This window comes from Poeciliopsis prolifica, unplaced genomic scaffold, assembly GCF_027474105.1.
Source record: "Poeciliopsis prolifica strain line A6 unplaced genomic scaffold, Auburn_PproV2 SCAFFOLD083, whole genome shotgun sequence".
Taxonomy (NCBI): domain Eukaryota; kingdom Metazoa; phylum Chordata; class Actinopteri; order Cyprinodontiformes; family Poeciliidae; genus Poeciliopsis; species Poeciliopsis prolifica.
This window is the reverse complement of record NW_026562458.1, coordinates 1,008,951-1,028,069: the sequence shown is the minus strand read 5'-3', so window position 1 is coordinate 1,028,069 and position 19,119 is coordinate 1,008,951. Positions and strand designations below refer to the sequence as shown.

General features: G+C 38.1%; 1 protein-coding gene across 1 annotated transcript in view; it reads right to left on the bottom strand.

The window, feature by feature from the left end:
* The window catches only part of LOC129353073 (NLR family CARD domain-containing protein 3-like), a 29,710-nt gene extending 15,079 nt beyond the window's left edge, over positions 1 to 14,631 (bottom strand). Inside the window, 9 exon segments of the mRNA XM_055022273.1 lie at positions 5,942 to 6,115; positions 8,255 to 8,428; positions 8,900 to 9,971; positions 9,974 to 10,452; positions 10,454 to 10,672; positions 11,216 to 11,293; positions 13,494 to 13,613; positions 13,748 to 13,879; positions 14,543 to 14,631. Coding sequence (XP_054878248.1) covers positions 5,942 to 6,115; positions 8,255 to 8,428; positions 8,900 to 9,971; positions 9,974 to 10,452; positions 10,454 to 10,672; positions 11,216 to 11,293; positions 13,494 to 13,613; positions 13,748 to 13,836 — 2,405 coding nt within the window. The 5' untranslated portion in view covers positions 13,837 to 13,879; positions 14,543 to 14,631.
* Between the last annotated feature and the right edge of the window lie 4,488 nt (positions 14,632 to 19,119).

Sequence of the window (19,119 nt, the reverse complement as noted above, 5' to 3'; positions counted from 1 at the left end):
CTCCAGTTAGCATCAACGTTCCCCGTTAGCTTTAACGGCTCCGGCGGCTTTATTGCATCCATAGTCACGAAAAGTTCCTAACCGATGTCTACAAAACAAACCTCTGAAAAGGACCCCACTCCTGGTACCATGTAATGTTTGTCTTGTACCAGAAAGGATGCCAAGTCTTTTAAAGATGTCTTCTTTATTAATTAACTGCAGCGGTCATAGTACACTCATTAATAACCTAGTCCTGTCTGACTTGCTCGTGTGCCCGCGCACCCTTTGCCGATCTGCCTGCATTACCACCTGCTGGTGCTGCCTATCATTACAGGGATTATGTCGAGCCACTAAATATAATCTATCCTGTAACAAGTGCTTGTTGTTGATAGAGAGAGAGCTGCTGTTAACAAGAGTGGGTGTTGGAGTTATGCAGCTGTTTATGACTTCTCAACTGATTATTTCTTAACTGAAAGTTTGGTCAGTTAAGAAGCAATCAGTCATAAATTTTGGATTGTAGGTAGTTAAAACTTGATGAGTCTCTCTCGACACCAGCTTAGATAGATTATGTCTCTTAGACCTGCAGCTGGGTAAGACTCAACGATTTGGAGATTTTCTGGACCCGTTAGACGGAGAGCTGTTCAGCAGTCGGTCCATGGGAGTTTTGAGGTTTGGTGGAGGGGTTGGCTATTGCGCAATAACAAGTGATTTCTCATTTAGAAAATGATTCTATTTATTGAATATTGCAGTAGTTTTTTGATAGTTTAGCTTTAAGATTTTCCTTCCAATTTGTGGTTTATTATCATTTGCAAAAATCAGATTTCAAAAACTCATTTTATTTCAGTATTATTATGACCTTGACATCACTTTTTATTTTCTTGTTACTAAATATCAAAATGTTTCTTTTGCCATAAATTAGTGCTATTGTATTGCTTTCCATACAATTTGTTCAATGCTTGTATTTAATGGCTCCAACATGGTGGATGCACCAAGACTTGGTGCATTCAGACAATTTCATATTACAGTTCGTCATAGCTGTTGGATGTGGTCCATTAAACCCCATAGTGGGCTTAATGGACCCATGGTGGGTTCTAAAAAGAAGCTTCTAAAACGTCCCAGAGCTTCATAATGTAGAACCATCAGCAAATAAAGTAAATGTGAACCAGTTAGATTCATTGTAAATATCATTTATATAAAGTAGAAACATTTAGGACCCAGTACTCTAATAACCTCCAGTATATCTGAATTTTATCTCCTCAGGGTTGGTTAAATTTCCTTGAAACTTTGTCAAATATTTGGGTTTCTTCCACAAGGTTCTCATGAGAGCTTGTTGGAGTTCTGGTCCATTCCTCCTGACAGAACCAGTAGAACTGGGTCAGGTTTGATGACTGTACTTGTATAAATATTAATATTTTATGACCAATTTGATAATAACACGACAATCATCATTTCTCAGGTCAGAGAAGCAGAATATTTTCCTCTCTTCCTTCTCCAACATGGTGGGTCCATTAAACTGAACCATGTCTGCTGTTGTCAGCAACAAAAAGACTCAATTCATTTTATTAACAAAATCATATTTTAAAATTTCAGATATTTTTCAAAGCAATCAGACCTTTTCTGTCCAAATCTGATCTTCCAGTTTCTGGGATTTTTTCCAATGTAGAAAATGTTCTTCACTGTCAAGAAAACCCGAGATCATCCCAGTTCCTCATGCTGGAGATTTTAATTTAACAGTAACAATAGATAAAGTTACCTTTAAAGTTAATCACACAATAACATCAAGACCCAACAATAGAGTTAAACTTCAATAAAATCAATCTGGTTGTTATTGCCTCCTGTAAACTTTGCTTTAATTCTCCTTCCTACTTCTGCAGGGTGAATCCCAGCAGATTTAGGAAACTCATTTCCCCCGTTAGACGGAGAGCTGGAAGCTCATCTCGTCCTCTCAGAAGAGGAAGCAGAGAGAGAGAGTAGAGAGAGAAGGATGGGAGGAGATGTGCAGCAACAACAGCAGGTTATGAATGAAACTAAATATAACAACATGATCTCCCTGTTACTCTGCAAAGCACCGTCAACTTCAACTAGTTTCAATATGGGAATATTTAAATGTAAATGAAGAGTCAGAGTTAAAATTGAAAAATAATCAACTGACATTTAAACAGGAACAGAACATAATGAGCAGCAATTAAGAAAAATGTGTTTATTTCTCATTAAACATACAAAAAATAACACTTGTATCCAAGAAGAATTTAATAATATTGGAGTTGACAGAAAAAAAAGTGATTGAGAAAAACTGCAGTAAATTCAAAGAAACTGAAATGATAAAAGAAAGAAAAACAATCAAAAAACATCCTGAGATTCATTGTGAATCTTTGACTGAAAACATCAAAAAACAACATGATGATCCAGTTATAATCCTGGAATAATCATGGAATAATCCCAGGGTTGTGTAGAAAAGTTTAACCAAGGCACAGATTGGATCCATGAAAATATGTTTCTGAATGAAACAGACATATAGAGACTGAACTATCTTTTAATCAGTGAGATTTTCTAGAAGGATGAAAAACTTTACACTTTTTAGACTCAAATCAGCTCAGAAACACTGAAGAGGAACCAGAACTGGACCAGAACCCAAATCCAGGAATCAGAGGTTCAGTGAATGTGGTGTTGAAGGTGTGGAGGAGGATCAGTGAGTCAGAGGAGAATCTGTAGAAGGACAGAATGCCAGCAGGACAGTCCACATACACTGCTACTCTGTTAGAGACAGAGGAGGAGAGATTAATTTCTATTTTATTGTGCCTGACAGAGTAACCATGATCAGAGCATCTCAGACTCCAGGAATGATCATTATATCCAAACCAACAGTCTCCACTGTTTCCTTTCCTCTTGATTCTTCTGTAACTCACTGATATATAAACATCTCCTCTCCACTCAACCTCCCAGTAACAGCGACCAGTCAGACCAGTTCTACACAGCAGCTGAGGCCAGTAATCAAATCTGTCTGGATGATCAGGATATGACTGAAGCTCCTCCACAAGTGTCACCTTCCAGTTGTCTTCAGACAGTTTGAGTTTTCTGTTCACTGTGTTTGTGTCGATGGTGAGTTGACAGGAATCTGATGGAGAGAACAAACACAATCCAGCTGCAGTTATTGATCATTTATTGACACTTTGACTCCTGAATGAGTGATGTGACAGTTTGAAGATGGTTGAATGTGAGCTGCTTTGTTGTCATGAATCAGATGAAAAACACACTTACATTTCCTCAGACCTGGAGTCAAGAATCGGCCTCCAGCAGGCTCCACCCTGAAAGGAGGAGGGGGGTCAGACCATCAGTCTCTTTCAGCACTTCCTCTACCAACCAGCATCACCAGGTGGCGCTGCACACATTTACAATGAGCCCAAGAAGAAGCAGCATCCTGAATCCAGCAGCTGCAGTAATGGCTTGTGAAAGTAATCCTCCCTCCACTGCAGAAGTTCTGGATGAGCTGATCTTGACTTTTTATCTTTCTCAGTAAATTTATCAGAACTTTGGATCTGAACCAGTTTCTGCTCTTATTTTTACATTTTCTACTTTTTCCATCATTCACTTCAATTCTTCCTTCCTTCTGGAAAACAAGGGATTTAATTTATTCCCTGATTTCATTCATATTTTGATCATTTTCCCGATGTCGCCCCCTGGTGGAGATAAACTGCCACATAGATGGATCTACTAACTTCTAAATCTCTTTGCCTTATGAATAGTTTTCTTCACTTTTTCATGTGTTTTATATTTTAAAACACACAAATTTATTAAAGTTTAGAGGTTTGCTTTAAATTTGAATTTATTTATTTCACGCTGAGATCTTTAAACATCCATCTGATCACCATGGAGCTGCTTTTCTTCTCCTCTTTGCTTCTGGGGGCTGATTGGTCTGAAGCTCCATCCAACATGGTTTTAATGTTTCTATCCTCAGTAAATCATCATAGGAATCTAACAGCTGAACTCCTTAGACTCCTGAATGAGTGATGTGACAGTTTGAAGAAGTTGAATCAGAATAAATTCATTATTATTTCCAGTTCCTATTTAGCTCCAGGCTCTCCTCACGTTCTTAGTCAGAAGAATTTTCCACAATCAGCTGAAATCTTCCTAAACACGAGTGTTAAATCAAGAACTGATCCGTTTCCTTCATCAACATCTTTTGTCTCTTTTCCATCATTCAAACATCATCAGTTCGTATCTCTAAATGTTCTTCTGCTCTTTCAGTTACTTTCAGTTTTCTGTTTCCATCCCATTATATTCCATATGCATTAAAGTTACTACATGTTATTGATAATAATTATATCTTTCTTGATCAGTTCCTCTATTTATGTTTCTTCTTTCTTTCTTCCTGTCACTGAAACATTTAAACTGATTCTATAACCTATATTTGCTCTCAGCCATGTCTCTTTATTACCAATTATTAGCGACTGTAAACAAAGTCTCTGATCAAAACTTAAATCCAATCTGCAGTTAAGATGATTTTATTTTCCTCAACATTATCAAAGATCCAGAACATCAGTGGATAACAGATATTTGTGTCCAAAATCATTAAACCCAGATTAACAGGTTTAAACAAAGATCAGATTAAAACATAAAAGCTTAAAGTGATCAGTAAAAACTAAACCTCCTCCATCATCACTGACTAAAGTCACCAGGTGAGCAACAGCTGATCTATAATCACTAATAACACCATGTGATCCAGCAGTACATCTATACACAACACCAATAATATCTGATTTATGATGTTATTAATCTTCATATTTTATCTTCCTGTCCATCAGCCAATCAGCTTCCTGTATTTCCTCAGTAGATCATCAGTGGAAGCCCCGCCCAGCCCATGATGCTCCTGGTTTGTGAAGACAGAGAGAAAAACTGAACTCTGATAGGAAACAGTTTCAACTGATTTTTCTCTCTCCAACCTCTTGGTTCCACATGGAGCTATATTTGGCCCCCTGCTGCTCTGAATACCATGTTATTGTGGTTCAGTAGATGGGTTGGTTTCCCAGGTTCATTCAGAACCATGTGGAAGATTCCTACAGCTTTTAATTGGATGTAGTTTGCAAACTTACATAGCCAAAATTACCAGCAAAATTTATAATTTAACTGTAATAAATACGAGCCAAATACTGAATTAGCATAATAAATTTTAATCTTCAAACTAAATGTTTCCCAGCAGACAGACTAAAGACATTTCTCCCTCTTCCTCCTCTATCAGACCTTCTCTGCTCCTGCAGCAGGTTCCTCCATACCTGAGAGCTTCCAGTCTCCAGTGTGGATCCTTCAGTCCAGCCGACAGCAGCTTCACTCCTGAGTCTCCTGGATGATTGTAGCTCAGGTCCAACTCTTTCAGATGGGAGGGGTTGGAGGTCAGAGCTGAGGCCAGAGAAGCACAGCCTTCCTCTGAGACCAAACAGCCTGATAAGCTGCAGACACACAATTCATCACATGATGAGAAAATGAGAACATGGAGGTAGAACTCAAGGTCTGAACTGGATATTTTCACGAGAAGAAAACGCACAAGAAACTGGAGATTCACCTGATGATAACATAAATAGAAATAAAACTATTTCATTTTGTAGATAATAAAAAATTAAAATTTATCACTTGTAAAATTAATGATAAAATCTAACAACTGGTTGGAGGAAGAATCTGCAATAATACTTCTTTGTACTCTGATGATGCAACAATCAGTCAAGTGTCCAGCGTTACAGTAACAGTTAAAGCCTGATCTCCATCTTTCTACATTCCTCTCTTCTTGGTTCTTTCAGCCTGGAATAAACAAAAACCAGCTGAGTTTATGTGTCAAGACTTAGAATAATAAGCCTCATCACAGTCAGACATCAGTTGATGTTATAATCTGATACTGAAATAAAATTTACATAATATCTTATAGCAGGTAATGTACAGAAATCTGGTTTCACCAGGATTGAGAACATTTTACCTGAGAGTTTCCAGGTTGCAGTTTGGACTCTTCAGTCCAGCAGAGAGAAGCTTCACTCCTGAATCCTGCAGGTTGTTGTTACTCAGGTCCAGTTCTCTGAGACTGGAGGACTGGGAGCTGAGAACTGAGGACAGAGCTTCACAGCTTCTCTCTGAGAGGTTACAGCCACTCAGTCTGAGGAGACAGGGAAGAAAATCTGTTATTAATCCATCAAATGTTTGTGTTACTTTACAGTCAACAATATTCTTCTTAGACTGATTGAAGAATAGGTCATATTTTCAAAACTTTATGATATCTTTATTTTGAACTAATTTATTCTATAGTTGGGACTCAAGACTTGAAGAACTGAACTACAGGCAACAAGGACACTGGAGAGAGAAATATTAAAATCTACAATGAACTGCATTAATTCAGTTACGCTATCAATAGAAAGTAGAGAATTTCTGCTGCTTCAACATGTAACATCATGAATAGTTGCATATGAGAGTCTGTCTCTCTTTTACTCATCACCTGCTAGCAGCAGACGAGGAAACAATGTACCGATAAATAATCAGTAAATACCAGTAGATGGTTTGGTTTCCCAGGTACATTAAGGTGAAAGAATCCTACTGTTTTAATGGGCTGCTGTTTGCAAAGTTGTACAGTCCATTTAATCCCAAAGTAGTTTCTGCAAAATAAGAGCATATATTTCTGTTCTTAGACCTTCCTAACATGATATTTATGAATTAATTAGAGGTCAGTTGATTGATCGGTTCCCTATCATAATCAGCTGATTTCTGTAAAAAAGTGTCTGATCGCTGATCACTGATCACTGCCTCCTGTTGCTGATCAGATGTATCTCACTTCTCCTCCTGCATGTGCAGCTCATCTCATCTTTCCTTCTCACTGCACAGCAACAAATCCTGTCATGAGAAACTATAACACTCTGATAGTGAATGGGGAAGTTTGTGTGATGCAGCGGAAAATTACCTCGGAGGTGAAGCATGTTAAAATGCATCAATACAATGAATCTAATATGGTATTTAAAAATATGAATTTGATGGAGTTTGGCTACATTGAGGTTCAATGCAGGAGCAAAATGACATCATGAGCGACCAGACAGCAGGTAAAGCAGCTCAACTACCAACAGTCACTTGGATCAGCATCACGGTCAGAAATAAGTAGAAAAAGTCTTCAAGCTGGCAGTGAAGACGCTGGTTCTCCTCTCGCTGTTGAACCTTCACTATTCATTACTGGTAGTTATATTTCACAGACATGGTGCTGCTAAACCTCCACCTGCAGTGAACTCACTGCTTAAAGCTGCATCAGGTAATGTAAACAATGACAATAACAACAACAATTCACATATTAAAGCTGTCGCTATGCTAAAACATGAGACATAATTCATAAAAAAAAAAATAAATAATAATGATAATCAATCTCCTCTCCCTCCTCCTGTGTTCTGCAGAATTACTCAACTATGTCAGAACCAGCCAATCAGAATCAGCCAATCAGAATCAGCATTAATCAAGCTGCTCTCAGGAAGTTTAGATTTAGTAACTCAGGATTGTTGATTTTGATGCAATCTGAAATTGACTTTGAATGAATGTTTCCCTCTTTTACTAGACATTATTGACATAATAAGTGTTATGAGATTTATTTAACTAATCTATAGTTTAGGGTACAGAGAACATGACTGTTGAATATTGCTCAACTGGTTGGTTTTTCAGTTGTCCTTTAGACTGAGTAGCTGCTCTATTGTCTCTGAAAGTATGAAAGCACAGCCTTCCTCTGAGATCAAACAGCCTGATAAGCTGCAGACACACAATTCATCACATGATGAGAAAATGAGAACATGGAGGTAGAACTCAAGGTCTGAACTGGATATTTTCACGAGAAGAAAACGCACAAGAAACTGGAGATTCACCTGTTAATAACATTAAAAAGTAATAAAACTGTATTTCCTTCTGTAGGTAATAAAAATCTGAATTTATCACTTGTAAAATTAATGAGAAAGTCTAACAACTGGTTGGAGGAAGAATCTGCAATAATACTTCTTTGTACTCTGAGGATGCAGCAATCAGTCAAGTGTCCAGCGTTACACTAACAGTTAAAGCCTGATCTCCATCTTTCTACATTCCTCTCTTCTTGGTTCTTTCAGCCTGAAATAAATGAAAACCAGCTGAGTTTATGTGTCAAGACTTAGAATGATTAGCCTCATCACAGTCAGACATCAGTTGATGTTATAATCTGATACTGAAATAAAATTTACATAATATCTTATAGCAGGTAATGAACAGAAATCTGGTTTCAGCAGGATGGAGAACATTTTACCTGAGAGTTTCCAGGTTGCAGTTTGGACTCTTCAGTCCAGCAGAGAGAAGCTTCACTCCTGAATCCTGCAGCTTGTTGTTACTCAGGTCCAGTTCTCTGAGACTGGAGGACTGGGAGCTGAGAACTGAGGACAGAGCTTCGCAGCTTCTCTCTGAGAGGTTACAGCCACTCAGTCTGAGGAGACAGGGAGGAAAATATGTTATTAAAAAATTTCTCATCATTTTTTCTTTTCCTATCAAAAATATTTTTCGGAAAACTTTATTTTACTAGGGATGCTTAAAACAAATATTTTAGTAATCGAGTAATCTATCAATTATTCTTACAATTAATTTGGTAAAAAACAATGATAAAATAAAATCTTGGTAAATCTGGCATAACACCGGTCTTAATATTGCACGAAAATATCAGTCCAGTTTATTGATCATCTCTAACAGTTACTTTTTGTTAGTTTAGAAACTTAACTTGTAACAGTAATAGCTCACTTTCTAAGTTAACCTGAAGTAAGACAAAAACCTGAAATACTATTCAAATTAGACACTTTGAAGAAACAATCCACCGATAAATAATCTGAAACATAAATACATGTTAAGCTCATCAAAAGCAGATTTTTATTCACATAACTGCATTAACAATGTGTGTCCTTACAGAGCTTTGTTGGAGGCTTTAACCACTGGCAGCAGCCTCAGAAGAACCTCCTCTGAAGCAGAGTATTTCTGCAGGTCAAACACATCCAGATCTTTTCCTGATGACACTAAGATGAAACCCAGAGCTGACCACTGAGCAGGAGACAGTTTATCTGTGGAGAGACTTCCTGAACTCAGAGACTGTTGGATCTCCTCCACTAGAGAACGATCATTCAGTTCATTCAGACAGTGGAACAGATTGATGCTTTTCTCTGCAGACACATTTTCACTGATCTTCCTCTTGATGTACTGAACTGTTTCCTGATTGGTCTGTGAACTACTTCCTGTCTGTGTCACCAGACCTTGTAGGAGTCTCTGATTGGTCTGCAGTGAAAGTCCCAGGAGGAAACGGAGGAACAAGTCCAGGTGTCCATTTGGACTCTGTAAGGCCTGGTCAACAGCTCTCTGATGGAGAGACTTTGGTTGAAGTATATTAAATAATGAACATTTCTTAGACGTTTGTTTTTCTTCCATCAGGTTGACACCAGAGTTAATGAAGGTCAGATGAACATGAAGAGCAGCCAGAAACTCCTGAACACTCAGATGGACGAAGCAGAACACCTTGTCCTGGTACAGACCTCTCTCCTCTTTAAAGATCTGTGTGAACACTCCTGAGTACACTGAGGCTGCTCTGATATCGATGCCACACTCTGTCAGGTCTGATTCATAGAAGATCAGGTTTCCTTTCTGCAGCTGATCAAAAGCCAGTTTTCCCAGAGACTCGATCATCTTCCTGCTCTCTGGACTCCAGTGTGGATCTGTTTCAGCTCCTCCATCATACTTGACCTTCTTCACTTTGGTCTGAACCACCAGGAAGTGGATGTACATCTCAGTCAGGGTTCTGGGCAGCTCTCCTCCCTCTCTGGTCTCCAACACATCCTCCAGAACTGTAGCAGTGATCCAGCAGAAGACTGGGATGTGGCACATGATGTGGAGGCTTCGTGATGTCTTCATGTGGGAGATGATCCTGCTGGCCTGTTTCTCATCTCTGAATCTCTTCCTGAAGTACTCCTCCTTCTGAGGGTCATTGAACCTCTGACCTCTGTCACCATGCCAACACACTGAGGAGGGATCTGATTGGCTGCTGCAGGTCGTGTGGTTATCCAGAGGAGAGCAGAGGGAAGCAGTTTCCCCCTGATGAGGTTTGTCAGCAGAACATCCACTGAGGTGGACTCTGTAGCATCAGTCAGGATCTCCTTGTTGTGGAAGTCCAGTGGAAGTCGACTCTCATCCAAGCCATCAAAGATGAACAGAACCTGGAAGTGTTCAAAGCTGCAGATTTCTTTGGTTTCACTAAAGAAATGATGAACAAGTTCCACCAAGCTGAACTTTTTCTTTTTCAGCACATTCAGCTCTCTGAAGGTGAATGGAAATATGAACTGGATGTTCTGGTGGGCTTTGTCTTCAGCCCAGTCCAGAGTGAACTTCTGTGTTAGGACTGTTTTCCCAATGCCAGCCACTCCCTTTGTCATCACTGTTCTGATTGGTTGATCTCTTCCAGGTGGGACTTTAAATGTCTTCTTGTCTGATTGTTGTTTCTGGTCTGTGTGGTTTCCTGGATGCTGTTTCAATCTGTCTGACCTCATGTTCATCATTGACCTCTCCAGTCCCTCCCTCTGTGATGTAGAGCTCTGTGTAGATCTGGTTCAGAAGGGTTGGACTTCCTGCTTTAGCAATTCCCTCAAACACAGACTGGAACTTCTTCTTCAGACCAGATTTAAGTTGATGTTGACAAACTGCAGCAAGATGTTCTAAATAAACATAAAAAATAAAATCAAGAATAAATAAAAATTATATTTTTAAGAGGTTTGAGTAAATGTGATTCCATCTCTTCATACATCAGTAAATGTGTGATGTATCCATCTGGTTAAATCTTTGTAGAAATCCTCTTACTGCTCTGCAGATGGTCAGCCAGCTCCTCCTGCTTCATCATCCTCAGGAAGTTCAGTGTGATCTTCATCACTGCCTCTCTGCTGCCCCTCCTCTGCTCTTCTTCCTCACCTTCTAACACATCATCATCTCTCTGACTCTCTGAGCATTCTGGGTAATCTGGACTCAGAACCTTTTTAATCTTCTTCAACTCGTTCTTCACATAAGTAACAATGTTTTTCCTCCAGCAGCTGGAACAGAATAATAGATAATAATAACATGGGACTGAAATCATGGAGCCAAACACCAGATGGATGTTGAACAGACTGACGGTCCTCTGGTCTACAAAATGCAGCATGGAGATGAATGTGAACAGAACCCATAAAAAAGTAGTTGTACATTTACAGACCATAAATATGGAGTCCAGCTGTGTTTGATGGTGCTGGCAGATGGACCACTGGGAACCTCTGAGCTCTGCTGGTCCACTCTGTGGAGGAACCAGGAACAATTAGGAAGTCAGGAAATATTCATCCAGCAGTTTTCACAGAGGAAATCACCAAGAGTTTCACACTAAAAATACTTGAATCAGAAAATCAGAGCATGACATGGACACAATACAAAGGAGTTAGAAACAGGAAGATGAATTACAGCAGGAGTCTCAAACTCCAGTCCTTAAGGGCCGATGTCCTGCAACTTTTAGATGTGCCTCTGCTGCACCACACATCTGAATGGAATAATGAGGTCATGAGCAAGGCTCTGGAGAACTGATCTACACAAGGAGGTAATTTAGACATTTCATTTCAGTGTTTTGTACCTGTGGCACATCTAAAAACTGCAGATATAATTCACATGCCTGTGAATTCCAGTAAAACCAGAATCAGTCAGTAAACGTAAAAAAGTTGATGTTGCACTTTAAACAGTCCAAACTGTCAGCAGATCTGATGCTGGTGGAGACAATGTCCCAGAGCTTGGGGACAGTGGAAGTGAAGGCTCTGTCCACACAGGTCTTCAGGATAATGTGGGACATCAATCATGTTCTGATGATTAGATCTGAGATGATGTGGATAATAAGGAGGACTGAGCACTTTGAGCTGCTTTCAATATGAAGGTGCTTTATAAATAAAATTGATTGATTGTAATATGTGGGTGTGTCAATGTGCGGTCCTCTACTGGGTGTTATAATGAGAGTTTTTATAATGTATTCTGGAAATCCTGTTGAGAATAAATAATTCTGTTTTCCTCTATCTCTGAGCTATTTGTATGCTTGTATTTACATAAATACACACTGTTAAGAATTAAAAAGAGGAATAACTTGATTTTGCTCGTTAATTCATTCCTCTTATGCCGAATTTTTGTGTCTGTATACATGTGCAGGGAGAAAGAGCAATCATACGACGTCAGACTTCAGATATCCGAGTTTTATCCAGAGAAATTCAATGCAAAAAGAATGTTACAATAAGCATCTCACCTAGATCATCAAAAGTCCAAGACATGACAAAACAGAAACAATTAACTGAGTAAAAAGGGAAACAGAAACAGAAACAAACAAAAGATGCATCCTTTGGGAATCTCTCACTCAGCACAAAGAGATTCGAACTTCTGCTGTAAAACAAACAATTTTATAAGAATGTGTATTTCCCTCATTTAAATATATGCATCAGGAGGTGTGTTTTTCCTTCTTAGGCGGCCTGATTTACAGCGTGGATCTGGAATGTTATCTCTGCCTCAAAATGATTCAACAAGAAACTGTTTTGTGTTCTATATAAACTGAAACAAAATCTAATGCTAAATAATGACTATAAGTTTGGATCTAAGAACTAAAGTGTTTCCTCTTAAAGAAAAACTGTTTTTGTAAATATCAGAAATATTTTAAAGTGGTTTTCTAAATCTATTATAATATACACTGCATGCAAATAATATGATTACAAAATAACTACTTTAAAACATGTTGTCTTAAGAACATCCCTTATATATATTTAATTCTAGTATGGATAAAATTATTTGTAAAAAGTTTTAAGCTCCTAATGAACTTTTGAACCATGCTAAGGAATTTGTTAATTGCCTGGCAGACAGACTCTCTGTCTATGGAGATTTAAGGAGTCTAGGCCTTTCTTTCTGTAGAATCCTCCCTGAGAATTTATATAAGTTCAGAGAGTCAGCAGTTGTTTTAGTTTGGATCTTTATTTAAATTTATGTGATCGTAGAGTGTACTTTAACTTTCTATGGTATATTTCATATGTCTCAAAACTGTCCTGTGCGGTATTGTGCTAATATAAAATTCTATTTCAACAACACACATGGAGTACACACACGAAAAGCTAAGGTTAAAGGAAATGACATACTAGGGATCGCCTTATTTCAGGTGTATTTTAGACAGACGGACGGACGGACAGACAGACAGACAGACAGACAGACAGACAGACAGACAGACAGACAGACAGACAGACAGACAGATAGACAGATAGATAGATAGATAGATAGATAGATAGATAGATAGATAGATAGATAGATAGATAGATAGATAGATAGATAGATAGATAGATAGATAGATAGATAGATAGATAGATAGATAGATAGATAGATAGATAGATAGATAGATAGATAGATAGATAGATAGATAGATAAAACAAACTGGGATATTTATACTGGTTCAGTTTCCACACTTACAGCTTTTAGAAACATCTCACCTCTCTGATGGTGGAGATCCAGGAGATTTAAAGTCAATGCCAATACCCTTTGACCAGTTGCTCTTCAAGGACACACAGCTGGGTTCTGGTTCTGGTTCTGGTTTGAGTCTCTGATGGATCCTGACAGAAACATGATGATTAAATCTTAATCAGCAAAGAGGAGCAGCAGCAGCTTCATCACCACGTCTGTTCTGGCCTGATATAGTGAACGCTGTGTGAAAAGGGCTGTGGACAGTTAGAGATGGTGACCTCACCTCTGACCTTTGCTCTGGCTCTCATCTTCCCCACACAGAGTGGTTTTAGAGGGAGGGACTCCCTCCTCTCTGTCCTCACACTGATCCATGCTGCTGAATCCACATCAGCTCACACACACTTTCTAGCTTCACCTGCAGAGGAAACACATCATTCATCTGCACATCAACTCTGATCATCCTTTACATCATTAGTGCTGGAAAAAGATCAGCTGCTCCTCCTCTGATTGGCTCTTCTTCTCTGCTTCATATCAGTGTCAGGTGAATGCAGTCAGACAGCAGAGAGGCAGAGGAAGCTGCCATCAGCTGCTGCACTTCTACTATCAGTCCACTAGATGGAGACATGGAGCAACATTTACATTCACTGATTCAACCTGAACAACAGGAAGGATTTTATTTAGTTAATTATTAATCTCCACAAGTGGATTATCTGCTGCATTAAATATTAACTAATAGTCTGAATCAATTGAAGACATTTCAACATCAATATTTTAAAATATTTTTTTCTAAAGGAAGAAACAAGAAACTTGGTTCTGACTTTACATTGAAGACCTGAGTTTGATACCAGGAAATGCAAACATAAAGCAGTTTGTTCACAGAAGAAACTAAAGAAACATCAGCTGTTCATCATGTTTGATTCCAGATCATCAATAATCTAATATTCCTGTAGATTAACCTTCAAAGAGATTAAACTTTGAGCTGAAATCAGAATTGAACATTTTGTCCAAACATCAGAAAATAGGAAAATCAAGAAATTTCTTGAGGACAAAGTTCAAGTAGGAAACAAAGCAAACTTACAGTTTGTTCAAATGATCCAAAGAGTTGATGAAGAAAATCTGAACAACAACCTGAGACCCAACAGAACCGCAGCAGAACCAGACTGGTGCTACACCTGAACAGGTGAATTTAAACTGAAAACATTATGATGAGAAATGAGCCCAGACTGGTCTGACTGGTCTGACTGGTCAGAGTTCTTGGGGAGTCAGAAGAAAGTTTACCTGTTGACGTCTGTCATTTGGACCTGAAACTTTCTCCTGGATTTTCTCTTTCCAGATTTTAGTGCAACAGAAACAGTTTCACTAAACTTTGTTTTAAAATATATTTCTTTTTCCAAGGCTTTTCTGGGCTCTAGTGGCTTTTATTCAAAAGTAGGCTGACAGGAAAGAGAGGAAGACATGCGGCAAATGTCGCTGTGTCTGGGAATCGAACTCACAACGAGGAATAAGGTCTCCAAACATGGGTCACACAAAACCCCTGCGCCACTTTTTCACTAAACTGATCTCAGAGCTGCTTCTGGTTCAGGAACAAAAGCTCTGAAATGTTGATTTTTGCTCTTTTCCAGCTCCACAGTTTGCATTACATTAAAACTGCAGCAGCAGATTAAGAAATAATGAGGGTGTACTTACTTTTGGCTATGACTGTCAAGGTGATTGATGGTGAAAATAATTAATATTTTCATTTATTTAACATGTCATAGAGAAAAACCACATGTTAATTTTTCAGTGATAATTTACCCATGATATTCATACATTTATAAATGTCAGATTTTTAAAACAATTTTTTCTGACTGAATATTTATTTTCAAAACTAAGTAATTAATTTTGTTTTTTAAAACTACATATTTAATTATGTTTTTCATGTCTAGTTGTTCAGTCAGACGCTCCATCATGTTGTCATGTTTCAGTTTTTCCTCCATTCAGCAACAGTTGGTGAACTGGGTTTAATCCAGTTTAGTCTAATTGTCTTTCTTGCTACCAGCAGCAGAAGGTGCAACAATATGTAACATTGATGTTTAGTGAGTAAATCCTTGGTGTTTATGTCCAGCAGAAACAGAAGAGGCTCCATGTGGAGATCTGTCCTCAGAATGTCCTCAGTCTCCTGTTTCATTTCCTCCCAGAAAGTCTTTATTTGTGGTCAGAACCAGAAGACGTGTGTGATGACCGACCATTCAACACATTCCTCCAACATCCATCTGTGGTTGGAATCCTGGAAATGAACGTTTTGAAAATACCAGCTGGTGCAGGAGGAGGTGCAGGAGGCACTGTAGTGAAAGCATTGGAATATAAATGTACACCACACTTTTCAGATTTGTATTTGTACATTTCAAAAAAATAAATATAATTTCCCCAAAGTAATTGCTTATTAGTTTTTGTCTTGGCTTTTATTTTTATGATCAACCTCTAAAACTTTACAGCAGTTATCTACTGACTGTGGACAATTCATAAGAAAATAGTTTAAAAAAATACTTTAATCCTTTTTGTGCCATTATTGATACAGAAAATACAAAACATTATTGACTGGCCTTCTTAAAGAAGCCATAAAGTTGTGTATTTCTTTGTGTGATTGCCAGATAGAGCTGTTTTTCAATTTCTAGCTTTGAAATTAAATGTTTGAAAAAGGAGCATTTCCCTTTAATGTCCACTAGGGGGCAACAGATCATAGGGGATTATTGGTTTGGATCTGGGATTCCGGGATAAATAACCAGAAAACGAACTAAGTAAAGATCATAATTTAAAATCTGTTTGATAAAACATAAATTCTGTTTTGAAATGAGTCACTTTAAGAGTTTATATCTTTATAAAGTTCCTTATATGAAGGGAATTTCCCTCTCTATGATGGTTTCCTTTTGAGTTTCTTAGCCTGTTGAGTAATTTCTGTTTTTAGGTCACAGATCCACTGAGGTCATAAAACACCTGGAACTGAGTAATAAAACAACGACAAAGTCTTATTACAGTTTTAGTTATCAATCATATTAGCATAAAATTATAAAATCAAGAATGAGAAATTAAAAACAGAAAGTATTTGTTTCATGTTTTGCTCTTTTCTGTATTTTTCTGATTTTATTTGGCAGGAATGTAATGTTTTCAAGGTTTAAAAAAATCCAGCAAAATATAGAGCTTTGGAGCTGACCTCACTGCATGTGACCTGTACGTCGCTCGGCGCCATGTTGGTGCTAACTTTTCATACCTGGAATAATTGACAGTTCAACTACCTGCAGAGTCACATATACATGTAACAGGTGGCACCATTAGGTGTCGCTCTCCCCACAGCCTGAGGCTCCATAAAGGGGAAGATGGAGGATGATGGCCAGGTGTTGATTCAGGTGTGGTTGGTTCCACACGTTGTTGGCGTCGTTGATGGTGCTCGACGCTGTTAAAATGTTTTATAATTGTGTTTTATTAAAGATGAATTTCATGTTTTTTATGTTTTGTTCTTATTTGGTAGGATCCACCGGATCGACGGCGCCAGATTTGAGCTTAGGGTGATTTGTGCCATGCAGGTCGGCAGCGTTTTTAATGTGTTTTTAGATTGACTTGATTAAAATGATTTAATAACTATTTAGTCATTTTTGTGTTTTTACAGTGATTGCACTGCCGCCTGCTCTCTTTTTAGAGTTTTGTTTTCCTTTTGTTAGTCCGTCCAGTTATGATTGATTTTCTTTTGTAGTAGCTGTGAGGGCGGGCCAACAACTGTTCATTGATTGATTGATTTATTACACAGACTCAAAGTCCAAATACACAAAAAAGAAAAGAAAAACAATAAAGAATAAAAAGTGCATTAAAAAATGGCAACTAACCCGTCAGGAGGCAATCATACCAATGTCTCCAGAGTACAGATGAGTATTTTACGACACTATATTTAACATTCGTCAACAATAGAATAATTCTATTATTAGACTCATTTAAACAACAAATAAATTGATACATAAGCTTCCTTAAAACAGCCATCAAAGTGCTAACGTGAGCAGATACAAACAGTTCACTGGCACTGGTCCATCTGGGCTTTTCTTAAAGCATCATTAAAAGCCACCTTCAATCTTTGAAGACTGTTTTTTTTTTAAATTGTACCACAAATGTGTTGAATACAATGATGTACAATATGATGGAAACAGATGCAGTTTCACTTCATCAGTACAGAAGCCAAACTTACGGACCAGGATATTTGCCTGAGCATATAACATTCGAACCTGTCGGTAAATGTCCGCATCATCAGACAAAGTGTCTGTCAACACATGACCAAGATATTTTACTTCATTAGAGACATTCAATTGAGTCCCAGACAGCTTGAAATTTGCCATATTTGTCCTCCTTGGTGCGACAGATCAAGATGATGCTTTTTGATGGATTCAATTTAACATCATGTCTGTTCACCATATGCTGAACAGACATTAAGCAGCTTCTGCAGACCAGCTGAGCTTGCACTAAAAATCACTATATCATCAGCATACATTAAATGATTAATAATGGTATCGCCAACCATGCAGCCAGTTCTACACAAGTTGAGCTGCTTAGAGAGATCATTCATATAAAAGTTAAATAACATGGTGATAAAATGCTACCTTGTCTGACTCCATTGCTGACACGAAAGGATGCAGATATACAGTCGTCCCATTTGACCTGCATAGTTTTATTGGGATACCAATATGTCAGACATCTTACTATATATTTGGGCACACCAGCTTGGCACAATTTTAAAAATAATTTTCTATGATTTACACGATCAAAAGCGTTCGTGGCGTCTAAAAAACACAAAAAGACTGTAGAGTTTTTGCTGGTATAATCATTCAGTAATTCTTTTAGGCCATATATACACATATCAGTGCCATGTTTAGACTTAAACCCAAATTGATTATCAGTAGACATAACTATCTTTTCAAATTTAGGCAAAAGAATTAGTTCAAAGACTTTAGACAGTGTACTAGCAATGGCTTTAGGTCTATAGTTATCAGAGCTGCCAATTCTGCCAGCTCTGTTTTTAATCACAGGAAGCAGAAGAACATTCATCAAGGAATCAGGAATAAAGCCATGCATCATAAAACCAGTGAAGCACAAAGCAAGAAGAGGGGCGACACTAGAACTTGCAAATTTCAGATGTTCAGCTGAAATAAGATCCTTTCCTATGGATTTATTTACAGACAGATCTTTAATTGCTTGATAAACCTCGTGAGTTTTTGATAGTTTCTACAGTACTAACCTTGTCAACTCGGAAGGGTTCACTCTGTACACAGGTAAATAGCTTGCTGTAGTGATGTTGACAATAATCTACAATCATATTCGTCCCAGAAACACCATCGACAGTGCAAGGGAGAGATGGTTTACTGTTATTGATGGTTTTAACCTCTTTCCAGAAGGCTTTGGGATCCTTACCTATGACCTTATTTGCCAAGGAGTCAGCCCTCATTGTTTGTTCATTCTGTCTAATAAAGCGTAGTGCATACTTGAATTTTGCATTAGACCGCTTTTTCTGTTCAATATAGGGCCCTGCCTAGGTTTACCTGCTAGAGCCCAAGAAGTAGTAGCTTCACAGGCTTCACTGTAGTACTTAGACACATACGTGTTCTAGCCTGGTCTCTTTTTAATCTTAATATTACTTTT